General features: G+C 48.4%; 3 protein-coding genes across 4 annotated transcripts; 1 reads left to right on the top strand and 2 right to left on the bottom strand.

Annotated features, from left to right (window-relative positions):
* Positions 1-1,139: 1,139 nt before the first annotated feature.
* LOC143008381 (adenylate cyclase type 3-like) lies at positions 1,140-8,223 on the bottom strand. Its single transcript, XM_076160113.1, has 20 exons — positions 7,555-8,223; positions 7,232-7,381; positions 6,378-6,517; positions 6,165-6,276; positions 5,935-6,062; positions 5,683-5,841; positions 5,439-5,595; positions 5,233-5,340; positions 5,022-5,098; positions 4,731-4,892; positions 4,544-4,631; positions 4,288-4,404; positions 3,451-3,722; positions 3,252-3,327; positions 2,911-3,069; positions 2,527-2,673; positions 2,275-2,391; positions 2,036-2,162; positions 1,821-1,945; positions 1,140-1,713 (listed from the first exon to the last, which is right to left on the bottom strand). Exons 1-20 carry the CDS (start codon positions 8,221-8,223, stop codon positions 1,528-1,530), a joined length of 3,276 nt encoding a protein of 1,091 aa, XP_076016228.1. The 3' UTR covers positions 1,140-1,527.
* Positions 8,224-8,837: 614 nt separating this feature from the next.
* LOC143008464 (uncharacterized) lies at positions 8,838-10,953 on the bottom strand. The gene is made up of 2 exons (XM_076160243.1): positions 10,872-10,953; positions 8,838-10,448 (listed from the first exon to the last, which is right to left on the bottom strand). Exons 1-2 carry the CDS (start codon positions 10,888-10,890, stop codon positions 9,094-9,096), a joined length of 1,374 nt encoding a protein of 457 aa, XP_076016358.1. The 5' UTR covers positions 10,891-10,953; the 3' UTR covers positions 8,838-9,093.
* A 1,088-nt stretch (positions 10,954-12,041) lies between these two features.
* naga (N-acetylgalactosaminidase, alpha) lies at positions 12,042-15,823 on the top strand. Of its 2 annotated transcripts, none has more exons than XM_076160214.1 (9): positions 12,042-12,185; positions 12,721-12,886; positions 13,026-13,166; positions 13,826-14,037; positions 14,128-14,222; positions 14,308-14,469; positions 14,595-14,792; positions 14,891-15,031; positions 15,130-15,823. In XM_076160214.1, the coding sequence occupies exons 2-9, from the start codon at positions 12,732-12,734 to the stop codon at positions 15,328-15,330; spliced, it is 1,305 nt and encodes a 434-aa protein (XP_076016329.1). In that variant the 5' UTR covers positions 12,042-12,185; positions 12,721-12,731; the 3' UTR covers positions 15,331-15,823. The 2 variants fall into 2 exon arrangements, with proteins under 2 accessions (XP_076016329.1, XP_076016330.1); XM_076160215.1 differs by having other exon boundaries at positions 12,047-12,165.
* The last annotated feature ends 11,277 nt before the right edge of the window (positions 15,824-27,100 follow it).

The raw sequence follows: 27,100 nt of genomic DNA, 5'->3' as shown, positions 1-27,100 counted from the left end.
AGCAGCGGATGGACTCTGTAGAGCAAACAAGCTCAATTAGAATACAAGTTATATTAAAAGAGTAATTATATTGAGGTAAAATTCAACCTGTTGGAATTGCAACATACCTCCGGTGTCTGGCTTACCTGGGGATGTCACCCTGGCTCACTCCCAAGTTCATCAACCTGGCATAAACCACAAGATAAATTGTACACCTCAGTTATCAAAAGTGGTGATAGGTTACACAGGAAGTTAAGTGTTTGGGTGGTTAGGAAAGGCAAGAGAATTTTATTTCTATAGCGCAGGTCAAACTCAACAGGCAAGTCAAAGATAAGAACAAAGAAGCAACATTTAAAACCAATGAGCATAAGATAAAAAATGTAAAATCAAGTACAAATATCTATTGTGCAGATCCTCATCACCTTCAATGAAAGCTTTGACTCTGCTGGCTCTCTTCCCCTGGAGGAGGAGGCTGTAAACTGCTGTGGGTGAACACAGGCTGAAGAAGGTAGATGCCAACTCGCTCATTCTCTTGACCACCTTTGTCAATGGTACTTGTGAAAGCCAGCATGACATGGAACTGCTGCCTGACAAAGGTAAAGGGAAGCATTTCTGTCATGGTGCGTCGTCTTGGCGACAGTGACGGTCATTGGAGGCGGTTGTAGAAATGATGCTCCACACAAACAACCGACACACGATCTCCAGTTATTCTTGGTGACCCTCTCACATCTACCCCCTGGTGTTTCACCCCCTTAACCATCACCCCTAACTCCAGCCTCCCCTGACCCTCCTTCCTCCTGCCTGAAGTTGCATTAATGGTTGCAAACGCTTCCCTAACCTCATTCATATGACATCACGACACAAAGGATGACAACTGCGACATCATATCTGATGTCATTTTGGGGGTTAAATCACAAAACAGCTGATGGGTTGTGTTTGTTGTTGTTATTCCTTCAAATGGCAAATGCAGTAAATAACCTGATAATCACTCTGAAATATCAAACAGTTTAGTGACAAACCTGAAAAAGGGAACACTGACATCTAGAGGACATACAGTATACTGCAAATAACTACAACAGCTATGATTGGGATACAAAATGTGTCCAACTCAAATACTTCGTCAAAACATATTTAATAAATACAGTATAAACACAGTGGTATTGTAAAGCTACATTATTTTACAAAACCTGAGCCCCAGGTGAAATAGGGAACATTTACACATCTGGTCCAAGCTCGTCATCCAGCACTGAGTTATGTGCAGATCAGACAGATCGTTTATGCGGGAACTATGTCATTGACCTACATCCTTCAGGTATATACAAAAACAGCTTTTTTCTTTGTGAAATATTTGTATTTTAAATTTAGAATCATTAGGTGTTATTAGGTGAAAGGTGTAAAATGTTATTTTGCCATATTTGTCTAGTTCCACGTGTTTTATATTGCTACAGAGCATGAGGTCTATGCACATAATCTATATCTGAGAAACATGGAGCATAATGGACATTATTCCCATATTCATGTGAATAACATTTCATCAAGAGAAAGCAGTCAGGAAACATCTGCGACTTGGTGTGGAAGGGCTGTGACTCCCAGAGCGCCGCCATTGAGTTTGGGTGTGTCTTTGCCTTTCATGAAGAAGGTGAGCAGCTCTCCTTTCCCTTTGACAAATATTGGACCTCTTCGGACAAAGCGGAAGCCGTAGTCCTTCAGGATGTCGTAGCAGTCCTCCACCACCTGAGGGAAGGGTGACACATCCCGGGAAGATGGTGGGAATAAGACATGGGAAGAAAGTGGGAACAGAATAAGGAAAGTATAATGTTTGTGTGTGTCTGTGTGCGCACCTGGATATTTCCCATTACACCAGTGGACTCCATTCTGCTTGCCACATTCACTGTGTTGCCCCAAATGTCATAGTGAGGTTTACGAGCCCCAATCACTCCAGCTAGCACTCCCCCCTTATTCAGACCTGAAGGAGAGAAACATGGAAACACTTACCCCAATAAAACACACACACACACACACACACACACACACACACACACACACACACACTGACCTATGCGGAGCATGAAGTTGTTGAAGGACTGTTTGTTGAGGTTGTTGAGGGTGACTTTCATAGCCAAAGCAAAGTCTGCCAGGTCTGCAAGGTGCTGCCAGCGTTCAATCACTGACTGGTCCTCTGGCTGTGTTTATAACATGATGAAGGTGTTATTGTTAACACTGCAAATAGAAAATGCTATGGCAACGCTACTTCTTTATATAGATCTTTATACAGAGGCTGTTATAGTTTTCCACCTTCCGGTTGCTGTATCCATTAGTGTTGCTCTCTGGGGTGAGTCCTGAGGCCGCCATGTAGGTGCTGCCTATAGTCTTGATCTTAGTGATGAAGCGGAACTCATCTCTGTCTAGTAACTGGTGGAGAGAATGGACTGCATTAGCCACTAATGAATGAATAAATGATGCTGTATTGCCGGCCAAGAACACCAACAGGTAACAGCATTGTAGAGAAAGTGCAGCCAGATAAACACAAACACGGCCATGACTCACACTATCAAAGTCTGAGATAATCTCATTGAGGATCCTGAGACACTCCAGGCCTCCGTTGTTGATGCTCTCTTCCGTGTAGAAATCAGAAAAGTTGGGGATGGAAGCAAACATCACACCTATTTCATCATAAGACTGACTGTACAGCTCCTACAAAATGACACATTCAGCAAGCTGTTAGGCCTCTGACTCAGTATGAAGATGCACCGCAAGAGGGCGCTAATACTCACATGAATTAGACAAAACAATGATATACTGAAATGTCAAGACGCAAAAATCAGAAAGAAGATGTCACAATCTTTTTCTGTTACACACTCACTCTCTCTCTCTCTTTCTCTCTCTCTTTCTCTCTCTCTCTCTCTCTCTCTCTCACACACACACACACACCTCATCTCTCTTCTTTGTGCCTAAGAAATGCTTGGCCACGTGCTCTGGCAGCATGTTGGTGACCAGCGCTTCGTTCCAGCGCCTCATCTCAAACACCCTCTCCTTCTGGTCGTGGACACTTATCTTCCACAGGAACAGCTTCCTGGACTGACACTCCACCTACAGAAAAATGTGTATGATGACACCATACCACACAGAAATAACCTTTAGCAAAACAACTGGAGAGAAATAGATCACATTAGGATCGCTGTTTCTGCTTTGAGTGATGGTTTGATTTTGTTGCAGACAGGCGGTGGATCAGTCAGGTGTGACTTATGGGTGTAGGGAAGACTGTGACTCACATGGCGGGCAAAATAGTAGAAGCCAATCATCATGACGATGATCATCATAGTCATAAGGTACTTTGATGGCACAATTCTAGAAACCCAAAGAGAGAGCGACAGGTGGACATAAGAGATAAACTGTCTGTGTGTGTCTATGTGGAGGAGATTCAGCCAAACATTTCACACTGTTCTTTGAACTCACTTAAACATTTCTCACCTGTAAGTGCCAAACTGTATGAAGTCGTACAGATCATAGATGTCCCTCCAGCTGTAGATATTCACGGCTCCGGTTGCTGTGACAACGAGCACCATAAGGCCCAATTTGATCAGGTGGCTAACCTGCACCAGCATGGCTGTTGCAATTAGTAACATCACAGCCATGAAGCTGTAGTGTTTGGGATTCTCGGCGCAGCTTCGGTCACCTAGTGACTGTAAGACCGGCCCAGAGGTGCTGTTGAAGACCCTGAGGGACGGTGGGACACAGCTGAGCTGCAACATAAGAAACAAAGTGAGACAGTATGAGCCAAGACACACATTTTACACCGCTTGGGGAAACATGGACGCTCTGGCTGAGCACACAGATCAACACGGCATAGAGATCAATAACAATAACATCTACTACTGACTCTAATAAAGAAACTATTTATGAGCTATTATGATGTGAGAGTGTGAGAGCAGTTAAATGTTCAAATTTTAGGGCTTTTTTCCAATTAAATGTATCAAGCACTGACTGTCACCTCCATCTGACATCAAAGACAGAGAAAACAGCGTTCACATTATTTTCCTTTATTCCTGACAGACCTGGAAGGCAGCAAGGTGTATAACAGGTCGCTCCTGTGGGATCACAACAAATGAGGCAGCAGGCAGAGAGACAGACAGCTTTAGCACTGTAATGGACCCCACAGGGAGCAGGTAGGCAGACACATACAAGGCACTGATACTTTGATGAGGACAAAGTGGAAACACACGCACACGCACACGCGCACGCACGCACGCACACACACACACACACACACACACACACACACACACACACAGCGTCTCAGGGTCGTACCATGTCAGCGATCTCAGCCATGGTGAGCACAAATATGGCCGCCATGGCCCACGTGTTCCTCGCCCACCGCGTGCGATCGATCCACAACGAGAAAGACACCAGCGTTTTGGAGAACACCTATGACAGACAAACACAGGTGCCATCATCATCATCATGCAGTCAGCAGATAAAACACACACACGCACACACAATCACTTCCCTTTTGAAGTAAACAAACTATGAAAACAAAAATGCAGGAGATTCTCTGCAGTCTCACCCTGGGAAAGGCGGCAGCGAGGGAGCAGACGGTGAGGATCAGCAAGAGTATCTCTCCGATTGCAAGTGTCACGTAGTTCACGTACAGCCTGGGACAAGAACAAACATCTAACATCAGGAGCACTGAGCATCCAAGTCACTCCGCTCTCAAACTTCTTCGTAGCACAAAGTCTGGTTCTCTAACTCACAGTGGGTCTACGAACACCTCCATCGCCGTGATGAAGAAGAGCACTATGCAGGAGCAGCAGAAGGCCACGCCGCTTCGCCTCTCCTTCTCGGCCGAGTAGTGATCCTCCAACGTCAAGTCCAGGAAACGCAAAGTCACAGGGTTGATCTGATGCTCCTTTATGCTGCGGGAGAACACAGAGGTTTGTATCTGTCTCAAGGGGACAAAAGGGCTTAACATTTCTCCTCTCTTCTGCAAGTACAGATTGAATCCCGTCACTCTGCTCCTCTTATCTCCACCTCACTTATCTTACATCTGCTGGCTTTCTCTCTCCAGCAGCTCCTGATGCAGCCGTTTGTTGATCACTTGTTCCTCGACTATCTTCATCCTCTAAGGGGGTGAAAACAGATCAGAGAGGAAAATAAGAGAAGAAAGAGAACAAACAGACCCTATGTGTGAGTTAGGAAGGACTAAGTTAGGATTGGACCCGGGGAATTAAACCCGACACCTCTAGCACCCTTCACCTCTGGTGTGGGCTCCGTGGATGCGGCTCTCTGTGAGCTGGCGTTCCCATTGGTCGCTGTGGTGCTAATCAGCTGGTTTGAATTCCGATTGGACAATGTTCCTGGTTTCTGAGGGAGGGGGAGGGAAGAACATGTTACTAAAGATGGAGAGGAGAGAAAAAAAGAGTGACACAAACAGAAATAAGGGTTGTATTCAATCCTCTTACATTTCCATTTGCCTGGTTTGCATCGCTCGCCACGAGGACCAAGTACGTGTCGATGCCTTTCTCCTGCAGGTACTCGCATCTTTCTCCGCCATTCCCTGGCTCCAGCTCAAATTCCCCGTGGAGACATTCCATAGTGCTCTGAGAGATGTGCACTCGCCTACGGAACACGCAACAAGTTTAAGATCGATACATGAAATGATTTCTTCGGTCGTCACAAGACAGCAAACAAGCGTCGCCGTCTCACCCAGGAATCCCTCCAGACTCCATCTTGTTGGCCACGGTGACGTCGGTGGACCAGACATCAAACTGCCACCTCTTCTGGCCCAGCACGCCGCCCAGCACGGTGCCGGTGTGGACGCCCACACGCATGTCCACCTCGGTCTTTGTCTTCTCTCGCACGTACCTGGAGTGAGAAGAAACACAGACTTGTAAATTCTTTGTAGTATTTCAGACTGGTCTCATATGTAACAGTGAGGTCGCTGTGGTTGTCACGTACGAGATGGCCTCTACCATGGCGAGGCCCATCATTATGGAGCAGGCAGCGTGGTCCTCCCTGTAGTCAGGAAGACCACAGATGCAGTAGTAACAGTCTCCTAGGATCTTAATCCTTAGCTGGTGATGATCCTGGAAGAACGGTGCAAAGTAAATCAACCAGATTCAAAGAGATTTGATCAAATGTCTTCATGTTGTTCACGTCACAAAAGCAAACCATGGAGAGATACTCACTGATGCCAGTTTGTCAAAGCTGGCAAACAACTCATTCAGCAGCTTGACCAGCTCCTGGGCGCTGCAGGATGAGGAGAGCTGAGTGAAGCCCACAATGTCAGCAAACAGGATGCTGGAACAGAAACATGGAGGAGCAGAGGAACGTTCAACATCACTGCAAGGAGGGAAATCCTTTCAAACTCTCACTCCTGAGGAACATGAATAAAAGCCGACCTGACGTTTTCGTGGCGATACATGTACATGGTGTTAAACTGCTGCTGCTGCTGGACCTCCTTCTGATTGGCCTCCTTCTTCATGCCCTGCAGCATCTCATCAGCAATGTGTTTGGGCAGGATGGACAACAGAAGCTCCTCCTGTGAGGAGACAAAGACAAAGGGAAGTGAGACTAGCTATGATGTGTAATATGAGCCATGTATGTGTGTGTGTGTGTGTGTGTGTGTGTGTGTGTGTGTGTGTGTGTGTGTGTGTGTGTGTGTGTGTGTGTATAGTGTGATGGAGGTAGGAATTGAATGTCAGCAGATCTCAGGAGAGCCTGTCAGGTGTTCAAACATGTTCTGACTCACTGGCTGAGCCCGTCAGTCAGCCAGCCACAATGCACCGGGAGATTCTCTCTGTCACTTTTTACTCTCTGATCCGTCTATGGCTCAACAAACTCATGTCTTTATAAAAAATGTTTCTTTCTTGATTTTTCTCTGTCTTTTTTCTCCACAGCTTTGGTTCTGTGGTTCTGCTCACTGAGGTTCTGTTGTGCGTTGTATCTGAAGCTGACCCACACTGATGCACGTCCCTGATGATGCTTCTAAGGTGACAACAACAGGCCTCACTAATAAACCTGTTAGAGCGCAGCTGAGAAAATTCATGGTAATTAGGCACAACAGGATGTTCCACCTCACAGGCTGTGTGAAGAGGCTTACCTGGGAGCGTGTCTGAGTGTGTGTGTGTGTGTGTGTGTACCCTAGATATAATGGAACAAAAAGAAACAGAAAAGCAATTTACAACAACTTAGTGTATTATCTTTCAAGGGAAACTGTGTGTGTGTCTCTCTCTCTCTGTGTGTATCCACTCACCTGTTGCGTGCTCTGCTCCTCCAAGGTGAGCTTGACCTCGAGTGATTGACGTGCTTCCAAAAAAGCCGTCCTGTACCTTCTGTCCGCCATGTAATATGAAAACACCCCGACTGTGGCTGCACACAGGTACAGCATCAGGTTGGCAAAGAGCTGAGGAGAGAAAGAGACCATGGGAGTGTGTGTGTGTGTGTGTGTGTGTAGTTTGCTCTTATGCAACCTGAATGGACAGTGTATAATGTGAGAATATGACATTATGGTCATTGGATGTATCTGTGTTTCTTCCTCCTCTGAGTTTGTCTTGCAGGATCACACACTCATCTTACCTGTCTCACCAGCATGGGCCCCTGGTGGCTCCCCTCAAACCTTTGGGCCACGGTGACCCCCAGGACCAGAGTGTGCACCCCGCAGGAGAGCGCTGTGAGGAAGAGGAGAGGTGCCAGGCTCAAGGGCAGCGTCAGGAAGCAGGAGAAACCGAAGAACGCCTGCCAGCCCGCGGAGTCGCTGCCGTGGGAGAAACGCCGGTAGTTGAGCCCCATGTAACACAGCGTGTGCACCGCCACCATCAGCCACAGCACGTACGGCACCGCGCCGCGCCACACCGCGGAACCGGGGAGCTTCTGGAACCGGCACAGCGCGTAAAGCACCGCGTCCGCCGCCAGACCCACCGCCGCCACCACCACCATGGCCAGCTTGTCGTCCGTGTAGACCACCGCGCACATGATGATGATGTAGCTGTTGAAGAGGGCTGCGAACATCACCAGGATGGCGAGGTTCTCCTGGCGCTGGCGGCGGAAGTAGTTCTGGTAGAGCCGCTCCAGAGACTCCGGCGTGAAGGCGAGGCGCAGGACGCGCGGCAGGCAGCGGCAGCAGCTCGCCTGCACCACCGTCACTTCGCGCACCCGAGCGGCACCGTGGACCGGATCACTCGGTACCGAGCCCGGGTACTCCGTGGACGGCTCCGTGTCCGTGATGTGGACCCGGTTGAGCGACATTTCTGTTTAATACTGTTAACCGTAAAGAAAGGCTGGATCCTAGAGCGCGCAGGAGGTCCAGGTCATCATGCGGGGTTGTGTTTACATCTTCAGTCTGGGATTGTTGAGAAAAGTTTCCGTTCGGTTTCAAACACACTTTGGGAATTTCAAGCGCAGCCAAGCGCTCTGACAGGAAGCATCAGGAAAACGCTCTCACCTGCATAAACACGCGTGGATCCGCTCATGACTGGACCCAGATCAGGTCCTCACAGCAGCTCGGCTCCTTCGCTCCTCTCTGTTATTTTTCATGGGGAAACTTCTGTCAGTCTCTTGTTGCTGCTGTGGTGCCTCAGTAAGCCCCGGAGGTTGATCCACATGTCTGTTCCTCAGGACGCATGAACCCGGAATCCACTTTGAAAAACACATTTCTCTTCATAACGGGAAAGAAGAAAAGATCCTCTCACACCATCATCAACACTGTTTCCAGTCTCTCTCTCTCTCTCTCTCTCTCTCTCTCTCTCTCTCTTTCTCTCTCTCTCTCTCTCTCTCTCTCTCGTTGCTAAGATGAAACCAAACTAACTGCTTGCTTGTGTTCATGTCTTGGGAAAAAGGATGGAGGAAAAGGAGAGGAAACATTAAAGTCACATTGTTTATTTTACCCATCAGTGCTTGACAACAAATGTAAACAATAAACATCACATCTTCCATGATTTCTCATCACTTACTCAACACTGAACTTCAAAACAACATGTTTATAGCAGGATTATGAGTTCAAATTGAGACACAAACAATGTAGAAAACCAGTAGTAGTGGTCTTTGCACTTTGTCTTTTCATTGGTAACCGGATCATTTCTAATCAGTCATCAATCAGTGTTCAATCAGTCCATCTGTTCACTTGTTTGTTGGTGGTGATTGTCCCGTCGTACCACTCAGCGTCTTTCCCACAGCCACCAGTATGGCCAACACAACCCCCACAGTCCCCAGCCTCCCAAGAGCGGCGGTGCCTAACGCTGCTGCCCCTAGTGCCCCTGCTCCGACAGGTGCTGCTGCTGCGGTGACCGTTTCCATGCCGATGCCACTAATGAGGACCGGCCCCGTGAGAAGTCCCCTTCGTAGGTTCACCTGAGTGTGAAACGGGCTCTTTGGCGCGCCTAGAACAAACGCCCCCAGTGCAACGAGCGTGATAGTGATGAGTTCTGTCGTCGCCGGCGCGGTCGCCCTCAGCCACGGACCTCGCAGGGCCAAAACTGCACCGACCACAACTGAAGCTAAAAGGGCTAAAGTGTGATTTCTAGATTTGAACCATTCTTTGGCTGCCACACTTGCAGCTCCGAGCGAGACCCCCGCGGCCGCAGCCACTCCCAGCATCCCCCCCACGCTGCCTCGGCCTCCTACAACTGAGCTTTCTGGGACAATCGCTCTCATGGCCACCGATGATGTGACGGCAGCCACGATGGCTACGTTTCTAGCCACGTCTGGACCTAACCCCACCATGGCCACGGTGCCTAGGCCGGCTCCTAGCAACCCTGCAGACAGGAAGGCCACCCAGAGGACAGACTGCAGAATCAGAACCACCTCAGCTGTCTCCCCTACTCCTGCCCCCACTGAAAACCCCAACATGGACACAAACACACAGTATAACTTGATCCTGTCCAGCAGTCGGCAGCTGTATTTGGGTCTTTGTATTCGCCCTCTCATGGCCATGCGTGCAAGATAAACTAAGACGATGGTCAATCCCATAACAGGAAGGCCCAGTTGGACGCCCATCCGCCCGTATGTGACACTGACATAAAGAGTGGTGAAGATGATTAACAGAGCTGTGGTCATCTCGTTAATATTGGATAATGAATAAACTACAAGGACCATAACAGCCTGGGCAGCGATGTAGAGCCAGGCGGGGATGACGCCCCCCAGCACTCCAGTGGTGACGGCTCCCATCACCACAGAGGTTCCTGTTGTGGCGTCTGCCAACCATGGTCGCCTCTGACCCAACCTGTCCAGCAGCTTCATTGCCGCGGCAGCGAGTAGGAAGCCGCTCCCCAGCGAGAGGAGCATGGAGGTGAACACGAGGCAAGCGGCCACCACCCCCACACCCGTGGAGCCGACTCGCTCGGCCCCCAGAGCTGCGGCCGCCAGCAGAGCTCCGTCCTCGGCCAGGGGGGGCCTCAGGGCGAAGCGTGCGGCCTCTCCGAAGGCAAACGCCGCCGCCGTGCTGCCCAGGAGGGTCCTCACTGCGCCCTTAGCACCTGGGGACGACAGAGAGAAGAGGGTGAAGCAGCTTCTAGGATTCCCGGATCTGTCTTGCATGCTCTGTTAGCTGCGCCTGTCACTTTAAGAGGAAAGTGAAACCACGTTGTAACTTAAACCAGGAAGTCTGACAAACTGCTGTAAAGAAAAACAAACATTTCCACAGAGCGTTTCAGTAATATGAACACTTTAGAGTGAAGCAGATTCTTTTTACATTTGACTCTTTATACTTTATCTACACTTTGACTCATTTTCTGTGTATAGCACAACACTATACAATGCTCAGCAGCATGTCTTCAACTGGCTCTGATTCAACTCCCAGTTCTCACTTCCCAGACCTGCAGCAAACACAGGACACATGCTGTGAGATTGTGATTGTCCTCTGACTGCTCATTCCATCACCATTCCCCTCATGCTCTTACCCAGGCTGCTGTCTGCCATGACTCCGTGCGGTTGCCTGTGGCTAAGTCCAGCTCAGGCTCCGCCTTCAGCCGTGATGTCACATTTGAACACACATGGGGCGGAAACAGTGAGAGCCTCAGCTATCAGCAGTCTGAGAGAGAGAACTCGTGACCTACCTTTGCCTTAAAAGGGATGTGAGCTGAGATGTTGATGCTCCTGTCTGCTGTGTGGATCTCATACATCTGTGATATCAATTCACTTTGTATATGTATAAGTTAACATTAGATTCCTGGATGGTCGCAGTGTGTCCCTGCCTATACTGAGTGTACAAACACTACAACACACACACAAACACACACACACACACACACACACACACACACACACTTTGACCCCACAGCATCTGCCGCACTGAAGAAGCTGCACCAACCTGCCTGTCCACCTCACATTCCATCCAAACCTCAACCAGGAGTATGAGCAGAGACCCTGAGTGACATACTTTACTTCCATTTGCTTCATAACATCACAACTTTATTCTCAAAGTCAAAAACAAAACACTCCACCAGTGGTGTGACGGTGTTGTCTGGTGTGTCTTTCTCTCTCTGCTCCTCTCTTCTCCAGGATTGATCCTACCTGGAGATCCCACCTTCTCCTCTCTGTTCGTCCACTCTAACCTTTGTTTGAACCAAACCCTGTACTGTGTGGTCTTCCCATTTTTTGTTAGTGGCCTGAATACTCTTTAATAAGCTTTCTCCATATTTATTTCCATGTTTCCATGTCCACGGCAGCTGGAAGATTAGAGCCACATTGGAAAACAAGAAGAGATCTGAGATTGAATTCAGAATTCTCTTTCTTTCAAACTAAGTAATAAAATCCTCTTAAGTTCTGAAACAATCACAAGCATTTCCTTGTTCCTGACAGTCTGCAGTAGCTTTGTTTAATCATTAACAAAGACATTACAGCCAAAGTGAGGTCATGTCAGTCAACTAAATGCCACAATTCTGACTTTAAACTCAGAAGTCTTCTTTTATTTGTTGTTTTTTCAACTGTCTTCCACGTTGATTCAACAAGACGCGACAGAACATTAAAAGAAAGCGAGCGAGCAGAAATTAATGTTAAACATGAAAAGAGGCCACTTTCCTTCCTCCTCCCACTTCCGGGTGTGCGGTCAGCTGACAGCCGTCACGTGACCGCAGCTCGCTTCCTCCGCCAGACGAATCAGTTCAGCGCCGATCAGAGAAGTTTAAGTTCGGATCACTCAAACCTGAACCACCGGGGCTCACAGGACGCTTCGGCTCGGCTCAGTTCGGCTCAGTTCGTCCGCTGATCTGTCGGTAAGTTTGTCTGTTTGTCTTAGGGGAGCATAAACAGCTGAGATTGGCTCTGTAATGATTTATTTCTCAGCCTCCTCTTTTAAAAATGTCTCTTATTACAAGTCAGAGTTCATCATGCGTGAAAGGAGCCAGGTTAAAAGGTTGATTAGTATTTAAGAAACAAAAAGGGGAAGCTATTATAGAGTAATTGGTAATGTATAATGTTGTAATAGTAATATCCATATATATCAGTCTATACACTGTCTTCTGTGTTGGAGGACCCTCATGTTTAACTGTGTCAGTCATTTAGTCAGGTGACGGTAAAGAGGGTGATGGCAGAAGTCACCTGGCAGGTTGTTGCTGCTCTCAGTGGAGTAACACCACACCTAGTCATGTGAGATGAGAGAGAAGGAGGGAGAGAGAGAGAGAGAGAGAGAGAGAGAGAGAGAGAGAGAGCAGAAGAATGTAGGTTGTTGTGTTCCAGATGCGTTGTCATTAATTAGCTCTCACCTGAACATACAGCACCTCTGACTAACTTCTTGTTGTTGCCGTTCAGCCTCTGCAGCGATGCACCCTGCAGCACTCGTCTTGGCTCTGGCGCTCTCCGCGCCCGCCCTCGCCCTCGACAACGGCCTGATGTTGACCCCGCCGATGGGCTGGCTGGCGTGGGAACGTTACCGCTGTGACATCGACTGTGCAAACGACCCCAAGAACTGCATCAGGTGAGATGAAGTACTGGTGTACATTGTGATCTGTGTGTGTGTGTGTGTGTGTGTGTCATGGTGGTGAAGATGTTGTCATGGCAGCAGTGAACCCGAGCGGGTCTGCATCTCCCTCATGGCACGTTGCTCTTTCCTCCAGTGAGAATCTGTTCATCGACATGGCGGACAGACTGTACGAGGACGGCTGGAAGGAACTCGGCTACAGCTTCATCAACATCGATGACTGCTGGTCGTCCAAGGTCAGAGACAAACAGGGACGACTGCAAGCCGACCCAAAGAGGTACAGTACAGTCCAGTTCACCTAGAGAGAGACACGTTGACCTGTAACCTCTCTTCTTCCCTACACCAATAAAGCTGAGGAGCCAGGTGATGACATCGTGACCATCACGTCTCAGTCATATGACTGTGTGTGTGTGTTTAATGCAGCATCAGCACAATCACCACAGATATGATACTAAGATGCGGAAGAAACAGATTTGACAGCTGAGAAAACACTTTTCATGTCTGCAAAAATACTGTAAACGATGCAAATATTCCAGATATTTTACTTCTTCTGTTAATGACAGAATGTTAATGACCTAATAGTTATAAAATGATTGTATTCACTAACTTTACTGTTCAAGCATAGCTGAACAAATCCAGTCACACAGTATAAATCACATTATAGTTATTATCTTAAGTAAACAGCTGGAGGTGTTTGTGATTTGGAGCTTAGCTGCTCGAGTGCACACGGTGCGTTCAGGCGTCGGTGTTATGGAGGACATTACACACACAATTACTCCTTCTGTTTCATATTTTATGATCATGAAAGAGAACAATATAATGTGTGTGGGGAGAACATTTGACTTATGACATCACAATTGTTTTAGTTTGATCCATTGGTGTGTGTAAAACAGTGAACCATCACACTGCTAACCAGGATTTCTTTGCCACCTGCAGGTTCCCAGGCGGCATCCTCAAGCTGTCCCGCTACCTGCATGAGAGGGGCCTGAAGCTGGGCATCTACGGGGACATGGGCACGCTCACCTGCGGGGGCTACCCAGGCACGCCGCTCGACAAGGTCAAGATCGACGCTCAAACCTTCGCCGACTGGGAGGTGGACATGTTTAAATACGACGGCTGTTACTCCAACGCCACGGAGCAAGAGAAGGGTGAGACACAGAGCAGGAGCAGGCACAGTCGGGTTGTTTACGCTTCCTTGTTTTGACCTCACTCTTCCTCACTCTTCCTCTCTTATATAGGCTACCCTGCCATGTCTGTGGCTCTGAACGCTACAGGCCGACCCATCGCCTACTCCTGCAGCTGGCCCGCCTACCAGGGAGGACTGCCACCCAAGGTGATACAAGCTGGCTCTGAAACTGAAGCTTCTGATTATCTTGCGTTATTAGGATCGTCTTTTTAAACTACTCCATGTCTTTCAGGTCAATTATACTGAGTTGGGTCAGATCTGCAATTTGTGGCGTAACTACGGCGACATCGAGGACTCATGGGACAGCGTTCTGAACATCATTAATTGGTTCTTTGAGAACCAGGATGTCCTGACACCTGCAGCCGGACCTGGGAAATGGAACGACCCAGATATGGTCCGACTGAACCCACTTCAGCTTCCTTTCACTCACATAAATACTTCATTACTTTGTCAGTTACGGGAGACTAAGATAAGATGTCCCGCAGTGCTTCATGTCCTTTGTGCTTTCGTCCTTCTCAGCTGGTTATCGGGGACTTTGGGCTGAGCTATGAGCAGTCTCGTACTCAGATGGCTCTGTGGGCGATCATGGCGGCTCCTCTCTTCATGTCCAATGACCTGCGCACCATCAGCAGCAGCGCTCGTGCCATCCTGCAGAACAAGATGATCATCAGCATCAACCAGGATCAGCTGGGCATCCAGGGTCGACGCATTGTAAAGGTGAGACGCTGTCATGACAACTGCAGTGATGCGTTCAGTGCTCAAGATTCACAAACGAGACCTTTAACCGCTCCGGGCCTTTTTTTTCTCTCTACCAGGAGAAGATCGGCATCGACGTCTATTTGCGTCCTCTGTCCCACAATTGCAGTGCCTTGGTGTTCTTCAGCCGCCGCTCCGACATGCCGTACCGCTACAGCACATCGCTCAGCAAACTCAACTTCACCGCCGGCGTATATAAGGTCTGCGTGCGGCGTTTACGCTTCATCGTAACACATCTGTCAGTCGGCTGGTTTCACACTAACATTCATATCTTTGCTTTCCCCCTTTGCTCTCTCAGGTGATGGACGTCTACAGTAACAAGGAGGACACACTGAAAGATTCCAGTACCTTTGTGGTGTCGATCAACCCCACCGGTGTGGTCATGTGGTACGTCTCTGCGCCGGCCAAACCGAGCCTCCGCCATTTCTTCAAGGCCGGAAAGCTCCGTGGGTACGATGACTACGACCACGCCAACGCCCTCCCCGCCAGCTTCCTCTGAGCGCCGACCAAACTTCTCAACCACCTTTCTCTGCCTCAGCGGCAGAAAATGTTGCGCAATAACTAACAGGACTTCACATGTGCATCGCCATGTAAACCACAACAAAGCAACGGCGGATTCATCTCTGCCAACGGAGCTCAGGGATCAGCCGCCACTAATCGGAAACTCTCTCCGTCATCCTTTCCTCTAATTCTACACCTGCAATACTAACGTCTCAAACAAAGCCGACGAGTATTGGATCATTTGAACGGCAATCGTACATCAGCACTGCGCTTCCCAGATGTGTATAAAATGAAGAAATGTGTACCGTTGTCATGATGCAACGGGCAAATCTTTAATAGAATCACCAAAGTAGTTGGCAATTGATGTTTACATTTCATTAATCCATTATTTTAAAGATGCCTTATAATCATGATTTAAATTTTTTTGGGACTTAACATGAAATGATGCTGTTAATGTTTCCTTTTCTTAAAATAAATATGTTTCACTTAAATGATGCCTTCAATGTCCTTCAGTGTGTCAGAAAAATCAATTGACTACGTTTTGCAGCATTCGGTAACATTTGTTTTCACCCAGTGTGACTTAAAAGCTTCACTGTTTACTATGATGTAATTTAATAATAACTCTTAAATGCATTCATGAATTAACTCCGTGTTTTGCCACCAGAGAGGCTTTGTTTCTTGTCGAGGAGGAAGAGGCAACACATCACAAAGTTGAAAACACAGACATAAGAAACTGAAGTGAAACACGGAAGCTTCACACCACATTCATCCAGGACACAAGGTCAAATCTGAGCTGCATTATGAAACATCAGTATTCATCAAAATGCCAAATAATGATGCTGTGCAAGTTGAACAAGTTTCACACAAAAAGGAGAGAAACGCAGTGAACATGTGGAGCCACTAGAGGTCAGTGTTGCTGTGTTGTTGATGGGTTTGGACAACAGAGGCCTTTCAGTGCTGCACCTGCTCTCCACACCAAGGCCAGTCAGCCGCTCGCCTGCCTCCTTTATCTCTCTGTTGTGGTTTCCTCTCCTCTAACATCTCCCTTCTTCCTCCGTCAAGCAAACGCAAACATCACACGCACGCCACTCACACGCCACTCAACCTCCCTCCATTTCTGTCTGCGGTGTGTCCAGTCTGTGTCTCGTCTGTCATTTCTACCTCCTCATATTCATTCCTCTCTCCTCTCTTTTCCCCTCCTTTCCTCTCCTCTCTCATCTCCTCTCCTCCTCCTTTCCTCATTCTTTCTGCCGAATGTTGTGGATCGCGTTGCCTCTGACCTTGGCCATAAAACTTTCTGTTTGCACAAAGTCTGGAGCTACTGTAAGATAGCAAACTTTGGGTTAGTCACATGAGTGTGTGTGCGTGTGTATGTGTGTGTGTTTGTGTGTCTGTGTCTGTATGCTGTGAGTAAACCTGCTTGGTGTGGGTGTATAAAGTGAGAACTTTGCACATAAAGACGGCTCACAAAAAATGGAAAATGCAGCACAGATGCACCATGCAGAATAAGAGCAACACACACACACACACACACACACACACACACACTCTATTCACTGCAGGTCATTTCAGGCCAGAGTCTCTGTGTGTAAGTCTGTGTGTGTGGGAAAGAGGATCTTTGCCTTTTTCTTTCCCTTTCACTCGTCTCAGATTTCCGCTGGCTGGCAAACGACACATCTCCCTGTGTCAAGGTCCCCTCCGTTTGGGAACATGGGAGCGAGGGAGGCGAGGACGAGATGCGGGAGGAGAGAGAGACAGAGAGAGGGAGCGAGAGAGACAGAGGGAGAGGGAGAGAGAGAGAGAGAGAGAGAGAGAGAGAGAGGTTTGTCCAAAAATCTATCAGAAGGTGAAAACGTAGGGAGGGGGAGTTCGGGATGAGAGAGGGAGAGAGAGAGCGAGAGTGAGGGAATGGACGAGCAAGGGAGGGGGTGAGAATAGGAGGCAGAGTCGGTGCGTTCCTGCCGATGCTCACGTAGGCCCACAGCTGCAGAGGCGCAGTTGCCACTCTCGTCCTTGTACCCCCCCACACCAACACACTCACTGAATCTGTTGATCCCCCCCCCCCCCCCCCCCCCTTCCTCCTCTTTCTCACACACACACACACCGACATTGTTGTCGTGCTGCTGGTCACGCTGTGAGCCTCACGCCTCTTTAACAAAGATACAAGGATCTAACAGGGGGGCACACACACGTGGCTGTGCTGAGGTGGATGGAATGCAAAAGAGATGTTGGATATACCGGTGATCAGAATCAGAATATATGGCGCGATCCAGAATCAGGCACACACACACACACAGGCACACACAGTACATTTAAATATGAGACAGTCCCTCTTTTGTATCGCCTGTATTGTCATGAAAAGGACAACATTCAGCTCTTACCTTGTTAGCACCACACAACACACACACACACACACACACACCCACATGTCTGTGCTCTCCAGCTGTGACATCATCACTCCCAGCCCCCTTTTTTTTTGCCTGCATGGCAGGTTGCTACCTGATGATGTCACCCCCCTGCAGGCGCTCCAGGCTGAATCAGGCTGCTGTGTGGTTTTGCCAGCGTTGGTTGCGTCATCAGCCTGCTGCCACTGCTGCGTTTGGAAACTTCACACGTGAATAAATCACATTAAGAAATAGAACTTCAGTATCATGAAATCATGCGGGCTTTCTATAAATAGCATTAGATAGACCGGTAGAGAAATAGAGAGATAGAGGGATAGATAGAGAGCTGGATGGATACATTCATTGCAGATGAGGCAGTGTAGGGTTGTGTTTGTTTCGCTGTTACTAAGCTTTGATTCGTTGCTTCCTGAGTATGGAGTTCCCTCGGGGTTTGGCATCCGAGCCCCGAGTTTAATTCGAGCAAATATGGAAAGTCCACAAACGATCACTTAATAGAAACTGGACACTCGGTCTCACTCCTGCTGCTGTTTGTGGAGCTGTAACGTCCTGCCTTCTAGTTTTACCTCCTGATGCATTAGGCAAACAGCAGACATGGCCTCATCTGGCCATCCTGGCTTACGTTACACACTACACTCAACTCCCTGTGACCCACGCTGGGCTGCAGCCAGGGCCGGCCCCGGCATGTCAGGGGGGGCCGGAGCTGAACCCCCCCTCCCACCCAGAAACCTGGTTTGGACTAAATTGGATATATCAGTAATTTCCTGCTGAATAAAATGTTTAAACGTACCACAAATATCTTAATAAATACAACATGATCTCAAATGGATTAGTGTACTCGACAAAATATACATTATACAGTACATAAAGAGTTATGTGTTTGTTCTTTGTTAGTTAGTTTTCTAGTGAGGCATGAATGTTGTTTCCTTGTTTACATCACAGAATCATGAGCTGACATTGATTATTGCAAAATCCCAATCTGGCTATAAATTCCAAATAGTTACATAATTGTATATGATATAAATATTCATGCCTGGGTATGAAAAGTTGTTGAAGAGTTAAATGCTTATAAGTAAATGATTTAGAAGGTATTAATCTCCGTGGGGCCCTGAGCAGCTGCTGAAATTCATTCATTTCCTTGTATCCCTGAGGTGAAACCTACTGGGACACTTTGGTTTGGACTCTGACAGGACCACCAGTATGTAGGTTAGTCTGCTGTGTTCTGTCCTACAGGCGGCGGCGGCGTCCCGCTGGCTGTGTGGCTTCACTGTTATTCCAGCTGGAGTGAGAATATGTGAATGTATATCTGCAGTTGTATCAGCATGACTTATATCACCAGGTGTGTGTCATATCTGTGATTGTGCAAGACTGCAGACACGGAGTCCTCTACATCTCATTGCATCACTCACTTAAGCCCTCGCGGTGGGACAGTACCCCGCGCAGATGATTCGGTTATTCATGCCTCCAGGTCTCTAAGTTGCCGTCTATAATTATGCCACACTTTGACGTCTGCGATCACATTCCACTGATGTGATTTTTATGAATGAATGTCTGGCTTTGTCCACCAGTGGCTGCTGTTGACTCAGTAAAACAGACGCGCCTGGTTACTGTTTCCAAGACGCCGGGTTGCCAGGGCCGTGTACGAGGAGAGCTGCACGTTGTCGAGTTGTTGGGTTCGCATGGCGCCAAGCCAGCATGTCAGCTGCCTGCCTCCTGGCAGCCTGTGTGGGTCAAAGTCAGAGACTCTAGCTAGAACTGCTCTCTCTCTCTCACACACACACACACACACACACACACACACACACACACACAAACACACAGTCATGATCTCATTCTCTCCTTTCGACTCTATCTCTCCTTCTCGACTTTGCACACAGATCCACTCTCTCACACACACACACACACACACACACTGAACCAGCTCTCCTTTCTCTCTCTCTCCTTTGCATTTCATTCTCTCTCTGTAAACACGTCCCACATAGACAAATCCACTGAACACTGGATCCCACAGTGCAGCGTGACGGTGTTTGCCAGCCTGTGCCAGTGAGTCCTCGTGCAGCATACGTGCCTGTTTCTGTGTGTCAACGTGCGCACCAGTGTGAGCGTGTGTGTATATGTATGCGGTGTTTACATTTGTACATCTGCCAGAGTGTGTGTGTGTGTGGTCATCCCATTCCCTCACTGTAGCTCATCTCTCTGGCCCAGACTGTGGTTTTATGAGTCAGATCCTCGAGCTTCTCTGCCTGTTTGAACCAAACCGCGTCTTTCCTTTTCCGCTTGCCCGGGCAGAACACAGCCGGCGTTTTGGCCTAAAAGGGCTTCAGGAAGAATGGCTGGAAAGAAGGGGGAAGAGCAGGTGTGATAAACATTTGTGTGTATGTGGCGCGTGCCCGTGTGTGTGCCCGTGTGTGTGTGTGTGTGTGTGTGTGTGTCTGCTGACAGTCACACCAACGGAACCTTGTCAGACATCCAGCAGATATTCGATCTGCATTCATACGGCAACAATTTGCCGGGCAGCGTGACGCTGTGTGACCCCTGCTGCTGATAATGCATCTATTTGTGGGGTAAAGCCCCGACAATGACTCAAGAGAGTGAACTGGCAGGATTAGCTTGCAAAACAGAGTCACACGCGGAGGCCTGGCCAATAAAAATAGAGACTTGATCGGTCAACAATGCCTCTCCTAACCTTCCTGCCTGCTGGCTGAAGTTCATGGATCTCCGTGTGAATCCACATATATTCATTTATTTATATCTATCAGCAGATAAGGGTTTCTCTTTTCTCTCCACAGGTCACCCGCTGTCTCTGAGACTCCTGTCCCGCTTTATCTGTCTCTGTCCGTCTGTCAGCCTGACCGTCTGTGTGTCACGCGTGGCTATCAGAGCTTAGACTGTCGCTGTGTAACTGTACCAAAGAGGAGATCGCGCTCGTGATGGCGACCGTATCATATGATTTCAAAGGTGAAAATCGGCATTGGGGACATAACACCCGGCCCGACGAGGCGATGGATAATCAGTCGGAGTGATTTATTGGTTGAGAAATGTTGATATTGTTGTGACTGTCACATAGGGAGAATGTTACAAATCAGCTGGGAACAGAGTCCATCATAAGATAAAAGATGTCTGTACCGACATCATCTACAGTGGAGTCGTTGTCTAATTTGGCCGATTGTCTATCTGCTTGATACCTTGTCTTTCTTGGTATAATGATGACTTTATCACTCTTAGCAACAGTTTACAAACACTCTCTCTCTCTCACACACACGCACAGACAATTACCTACTATAAAACAAACATTGTCTTATTTGGTCCCCTGCGCCACCTTCCTGTCACTGGTTGACCTATTTCTGCCAAGGTGATGGCGTTTCCTTATGTAAAAGAAATATTGATTTGTGTCGTTAGGCTGGAGAAGTTCAAACAGCTCGTGTGTTCCTGACCTTCAGCCCTGTACCCCCGCCGCCCGCCGCGTATATCTCAGCAGGCACGGCGCGTCTAAACATTAACTCTAAGGACTGGGTACAGTTTAGTCTAATGGAGTCTGAGTGTGTGTGTGTGTGTGTGTGTGTGTGTGTGTGTGTGTGTGTGTGTAAACATGTGTGGTCCTAGCCACCTGTTATGTAAGTCTATATGAGGACATTGTCTGTAAAGTGCAATGTTTTAAGCCTCAGGCAGAAGCAGGAGACGCTGGCTGTTACTAATTAATGTCCTGAGTGGCAGAGAGACAGACGCAGAGAGACAAGTGAGACATAAACTCAGACTCAGGCACTTTTACTAAATGTCATGATTTTCAAGCGGAACGCTGACGTTGTTGTTTTTTTTTTTGTGTGTAACCTGCTGCATTCTGGAGATAATTGGCAGTTACACATTTAGAGTGTGTTTGTTTCCTGTCAAGGTTCAGCCTGACAAATCTAGATTCACACACACACACACACACACACACACACACACACACACACACACTGCTGCTGCTGTCCCACACTAACCTTCTTGTGCCTTCTTACATAAGTTCTCAGCTCGCATGATGCCACCCCAAGGTGTGTGAACTTAGTTACCTATGTCAGACCCACCAACCGGCTCTATTGGACCCTAAAGGAACCAACAGCACAAAGATACAAGTCACAATAAAGACACATTTGTCTGAAGTCTTATTTTCTGTATTCCAGGTCCAAACTGAACTTTTAGTTCAGATATTCTGTTTATTTATTTTATTTTACAAATGTACGTGGAAGTTTGTAATCCAGATAATGTCGGTATGTAACTCAAGTCCTAACTTCATGTGAGGAGCTTTTACAAGGCGTTCCCATGTGTTCCATGCTGATCAGAGTCAGACATGGTGAGTTAAGCAAAATATGTCCAAAATGCTCCAAGTTCAGATGATGTGATCACTTCTTTAATCTGGAGCACAGCTGCTTAGTTGCAGTGCTGGTGTGAGAGAGAGAGAGAGAGAGAAAGAGTGTGTGTGTGTGTGTGTGTGTGTGTGTGTGTGTGTGTGTGGCGGAGCAGCACCTGTCACACTGGCACAGCCTGACCACTGTCCCTCTGCCACACAGGGACCCATACTGATGTGCACCTGCACTGGGGGGCAGGGGGATCAGGGGGGGGGGTGGACCCACCTGCACGGTCAGGCTCGCATCCCCTCTGCGCACCCACACTGTCACTCTGGCACCTGCGGCGGGTGGGTTTCAGCGGGGAGGGAGCGAGCGGCTCACAGCCTTGGAGCTGACATGTGAGCAGCTGTTCTCTCAGCCGGACAGCGACACAGACCAGGCTTTGTGTCCGCCGAAGAAAAGAGTTACTTCACAAATGTGTGACGTAAAAGTCCTCAGTGTCACAGTGTCAGGGGAGATTTTGGGTCAAGTCATATTAATGTGTGAGTGCCACATACAGCACACTAAATGACTCATAAAAGCATTTGTTACCCTGCTACGTGATCTGATTGGCTTTATCTCTCTCTCTCTCTCTCTCTCTCTCTCTCGCTCTCTCTCTCTCTCTCTCTCTCTCTCTCCCTCTCTCACACTGTTGAATAATTGGCAGGCTGTGACACCTTATCAAGGCTGTTGTACTCTGGTACTCTGCTGCCACATTCAATGGTTCTTCACCTGAACTGCGTCTTCAAATCAGGGCAACATCATGATGAGGTCATATCATGAGGTCATATCATGACTGCAGGCATTACAAACTAGTAAAAGTAAATAGTAAAACAATAACTTCAACATTACTTAAATGCATTGAAGTGTGAAATTAGAATGGCATGGTAACATATTCAGAATCAATCTGACCTCAAAGGTCACTGGTGTTTGCCCCATGGCCACTGGGAGGCGGTATAGTATTGCCTGACCCATGATCGTGGCTCTGAGCCCACATAGCTGAGCTTTCACCCAAAGGCTGAAGGTCCTCATCCTGCATCACCACGGTGTGTATGAGAAGCTGTCTGGAGTCTCAGTGGTCTCACATCACTTTGCTGCCAGTGTTTTGTACCTATGAACCAAAATGGAAACACAATCTTTGTCTCTGAGGTTGACAAAAGTAAGGAATGAACATTGATGTGGGACAATTTGGATTTCTCTGATGCTGCAAACTCAGAAGAGTACTTGATTGTTTCTGGAAAAAATCAAAGGCCTTCTACTAATTTAGCTGCCAAGAGGGTACATTAGGTCAGACCCAGGGTCAAACACACACACATACAGAGAGAGAGAGAGAGAGAGACAGACAGACAGACAGACAGACAGACAGACAGACAGACGGAGGGAGGGAGAGAGAAAGAGAGACAGACAGACAGACAGACAGACAGAGCACAGTGTGTACAGAGCAGAACGTCATGAGTCCATAAATCAACTGTCTTTGACCTCTTGACCTCTGTTGCGACACACCAACCCCTCCCTGGTTAGTGTTCAGTCAGTAGCTTTCCTGTGATAACTCTAATCTCCCTACCTTGATAATCATTCCACCAAATGTGGCGTTCAGGACACTTTGAAGCTGTGACAAGCAGCCATTGTTCAGATCAGAGTGGGTGGGAGAAATCTGCTGATTTGCTACTTGATATGGAAATTCAGGACGTGGGAAATTGAATTTGAGAAGGCCTGCCAAAGGGAACGAAATCCTGGGATAGTGTGACAGTGATGGATGTGATACTCCGGCTGCATGAATGGAAATATTATTGTCGCAGTTATTTTTGGGGGCAGAATTTCAAAAATGGATGGCAGAGGGAGAGATTTCATTTTTATCTGATGCTGGATTTCCTTCTGTTATGGCAAACACACACACACACACACACACACACACATACACACACGTGCTGATGTGTAGAGTCACATGTGCAGCTTAACAACATGAAGCCGGATGGAGTACGAAGCCGGGATTTCAACACCTATGGAAAACATGACGAACATTAAGTCACAGGACTACCTTTGCAATTAGCCGGTGTCAAATATTTGACTTTGTCATTACAACCACCTGTTCCCCCCCCCCCCCCCCCCCAGCATGCACACACACACACACACACACACACACACACACACAGTCACCGCGTGGTACAATAAATCTCCTCCTCGTTTAGTCAAAGAGCCTCAGCTTGTTTGCTGCTCTCCAGAGAACGAAAACACGGCAAATCAGTTGAACAGCGAGGCAGTTTGAAGGAAGACAAACTGGATCGGACTAAGTTAAGTTTTGAAGGGGGGTCACGTGTTCTAAACCCCAAAACCTAAGCCGTGACACCAGCGCCAACACATCTTCCCCCCCGATTACATCCCACATCATGCTTCTGCGGCAATGTTACATCAGAGAAAACACCAGCCGAGGGGGAGGAAGACGATAACAATGACGAAGACGACGCCGCTGACCACTGCGGTAATGTTTGGACTGTCGGTGGACGCTACCGAGAACCTGCAGGGATATTTTCAGACGGCAGCTCTCACCGCTGCAGAATGTAGATAAACACATACCATTTATGCTCCCAGTATAATCCTACAGTCAACAAAAGCTCCCTGGCAACACGGCCGCGCCACTTTACAATGCTAAGTCACAATTACACTGCCCCTAATTACTGGGTGACCTCCGAGTGTGTGTACTGTATGCGTGTGTGTGTGCGTGTGCGTGTGTGTGTATATCTGTCCCGTCTGCCTGGCTGTGTTCGCCGGTGAAGGGGAGACGTGGTCAAACGTGTGGGTGGGCGAAGGCGAAGGTGGGATCCATGTAAGACGGGAAAACAGGCAAAACACTGGAGTAAAGATGGAAAATCAATAGTTCTCTAGTTCTCTCTCTCTCTCTCTCTCTCTGTCTCTCTTCCCTGTGTTATATTCGGCCTGCGTCATTCCTCTCTGCCGTGTTTTGAAGCTGCCCGGTCGCACAGTGAATAAAGCTTTTCGGGCCCTCGGCTGCCATCTTTAAATTCTGACTGACGGCGACCTCGCAGCTAAACAAGCATTGCCATCAGAACAAATGACTGTTGTACTGGGAAAGGGATTGAAGGACACACACGGGGAGAAGAGAGAGAGAGAGAGAGAGAGAGAGAGAGAGAGTGAGAGAGACCCGGAGAGGGACGGACAGCATGGACATAAAAGGGGAGGATGAGGGAAATGGATTGCGCAACTCACTCAGAGGGAGGCGGAGGACATTAAGTGATTAATGGATCGATAAGGAACAGAACAACAGGGCAGGCGATGACGAAGTCTTCAGAGAGGGAGAACAATGAGGAGAAGCGGCGAGGACGGGGACGTGATTACAGGCTGGAGGACAGAATGTGAAGGCGCCGAGCGGAGGGTGTGTCCGAGTGTTCCAGTGTATTTTGGAGACGCGGAGAAAGAGACGGAAAATAGAAAAGGAGACAAATGAGCTTGAGTCCTCCGCTCGCATGCACCGGGCGTCCACGTTCACCTTGACCTTTACACTTCAGGCTGGTGATGATCCAAGCGCTCCATCGTGACACGGCGTTTGGTGCCAAAGCGATAAATTGCACAGCTTCTTCTTCTTCTTCTTCTAATCTGGTTCCAAGCGCCGGGTATAAATCATAATGTAAACATCTGCAAATATGTGTGCAGATAGGAGCTTTAACGGCGCCACACACACACAAATGATTCCAAATATGCCCGACACACTCATATACAGTTACACACGTAATATAAACATCCACAGCCGCCCCTCACACACACTCACACACACTCACAGAGGCGTTTGGTGCAGGGAGATACGGCTGAGAGGGGCGAATGTCACACCATGTGAGTTCTAGCTGCCTAGAAGTCGCTTTCTTTTGAAACCTGAGAGGCGCCGGCGACACTATCAGCGCTCGCCAGACGACAAGAGCAGAAACGTGGAGTCGTGGAAAATCTTAAAAAGGCCGAAACCTGCCAGACTGTGCCGCAGGTGACAGAGCGCCCGCACGCTCCTGAATCATCCTGCCAGTTTGTGGCTCGGGGAGGAAACGTGGCCTCGCCGCTCGGCCGACACGTCGCAGCGTTGTCACTACAGGGGGTGCGAACGCCGGACTGTAAAAGCCCCGACGTGTGGCTCGGCCCGCCGTGGCCTGCAGGGAGGCTTGTCGCCCGCCTGCGGTCGGCTTCCGAGGAGCTGCAGATTGGGAGCACATGCCATTCCCGAAGAACTCTGCAGGGTTGGGGATCTGGTGACAGCGGCTCTTGGCTTACAGATACTCGATGCTAAAAGGAGATTCACTTATAGGGAAGAGAAGGGAGGAGGAGGAGGAGGAAGAGGAGGGGGGGGAGAGAGAGGAAAGAGCAGGATAGAGGGAGGGAGGGAGGAATGGGAGGTATGAAGAGCCAGAGAGGGAAAAGGAGAGATAGTGGGCAAAGGAAAGCGAGAAATGTGGGGCCACGACGATCACGTGTCGATGAGTGCATGGAAAAGAAGGAGCTCTCGTTTCACACACACACACACATACACACACACACACACACACACACACACACACACACACACACACAGAGACAGAGACAGAGAGACACTGACACACTGAGTCTCACTCCTTCTCACTCCTCCTGCGGCTTCTTCCTCTTCTTCTTCTTCTTCTTCATCTATCCCGCCACCGGTGTGTAAAGAGTTAAGATCGGGGCTACTGGCTTTCATCTGCTCCTTCAGGTTGATTTAACATTGTTTATACAGCCTGTGTACACACTGCAGGAAGTAAAAACCCATCAGTGACCCCCCCCCCCACATGCACACACACACACACACACACACACGCACACACACGATTGTGAGCAGGTCGGTTTCCATCGAAAGTAACCTGACGTGGAGTTGATGAAGCTTCTTCACGTTGCATCTGTTCTTTCTATTTTCCCTGCAGGATCAAATGAAGACGAGCAGCTTAATGTTCACATTCATGTTCACGTTCACGTTCACGTTCACCTTCACCTT

The sequence above is a fragment of the Genypterus blacodes genome, unplaced genomic scaffold (assembly GCF_046128005.1).
Source record: "Genypterus blacodes isolate CSIRO-AG114 ecotype Tasmania unplaced genomic scaffold, CSIRO-AGI_Gbla_v1 ptg000104l_1, whole genome shotgun sequence".
In the NCBI taxonomy this organism is placed as follows: domain Eukaryota; kingdom Metazoa; phylum Chordata; class Actinopteri; order Ophidiiformes; family Ophidiidae; genus Genypterus; species Genypterus blacodes.
This window is presented reverse-complemented; position numbering and strand designations above follow the sequence as displayed.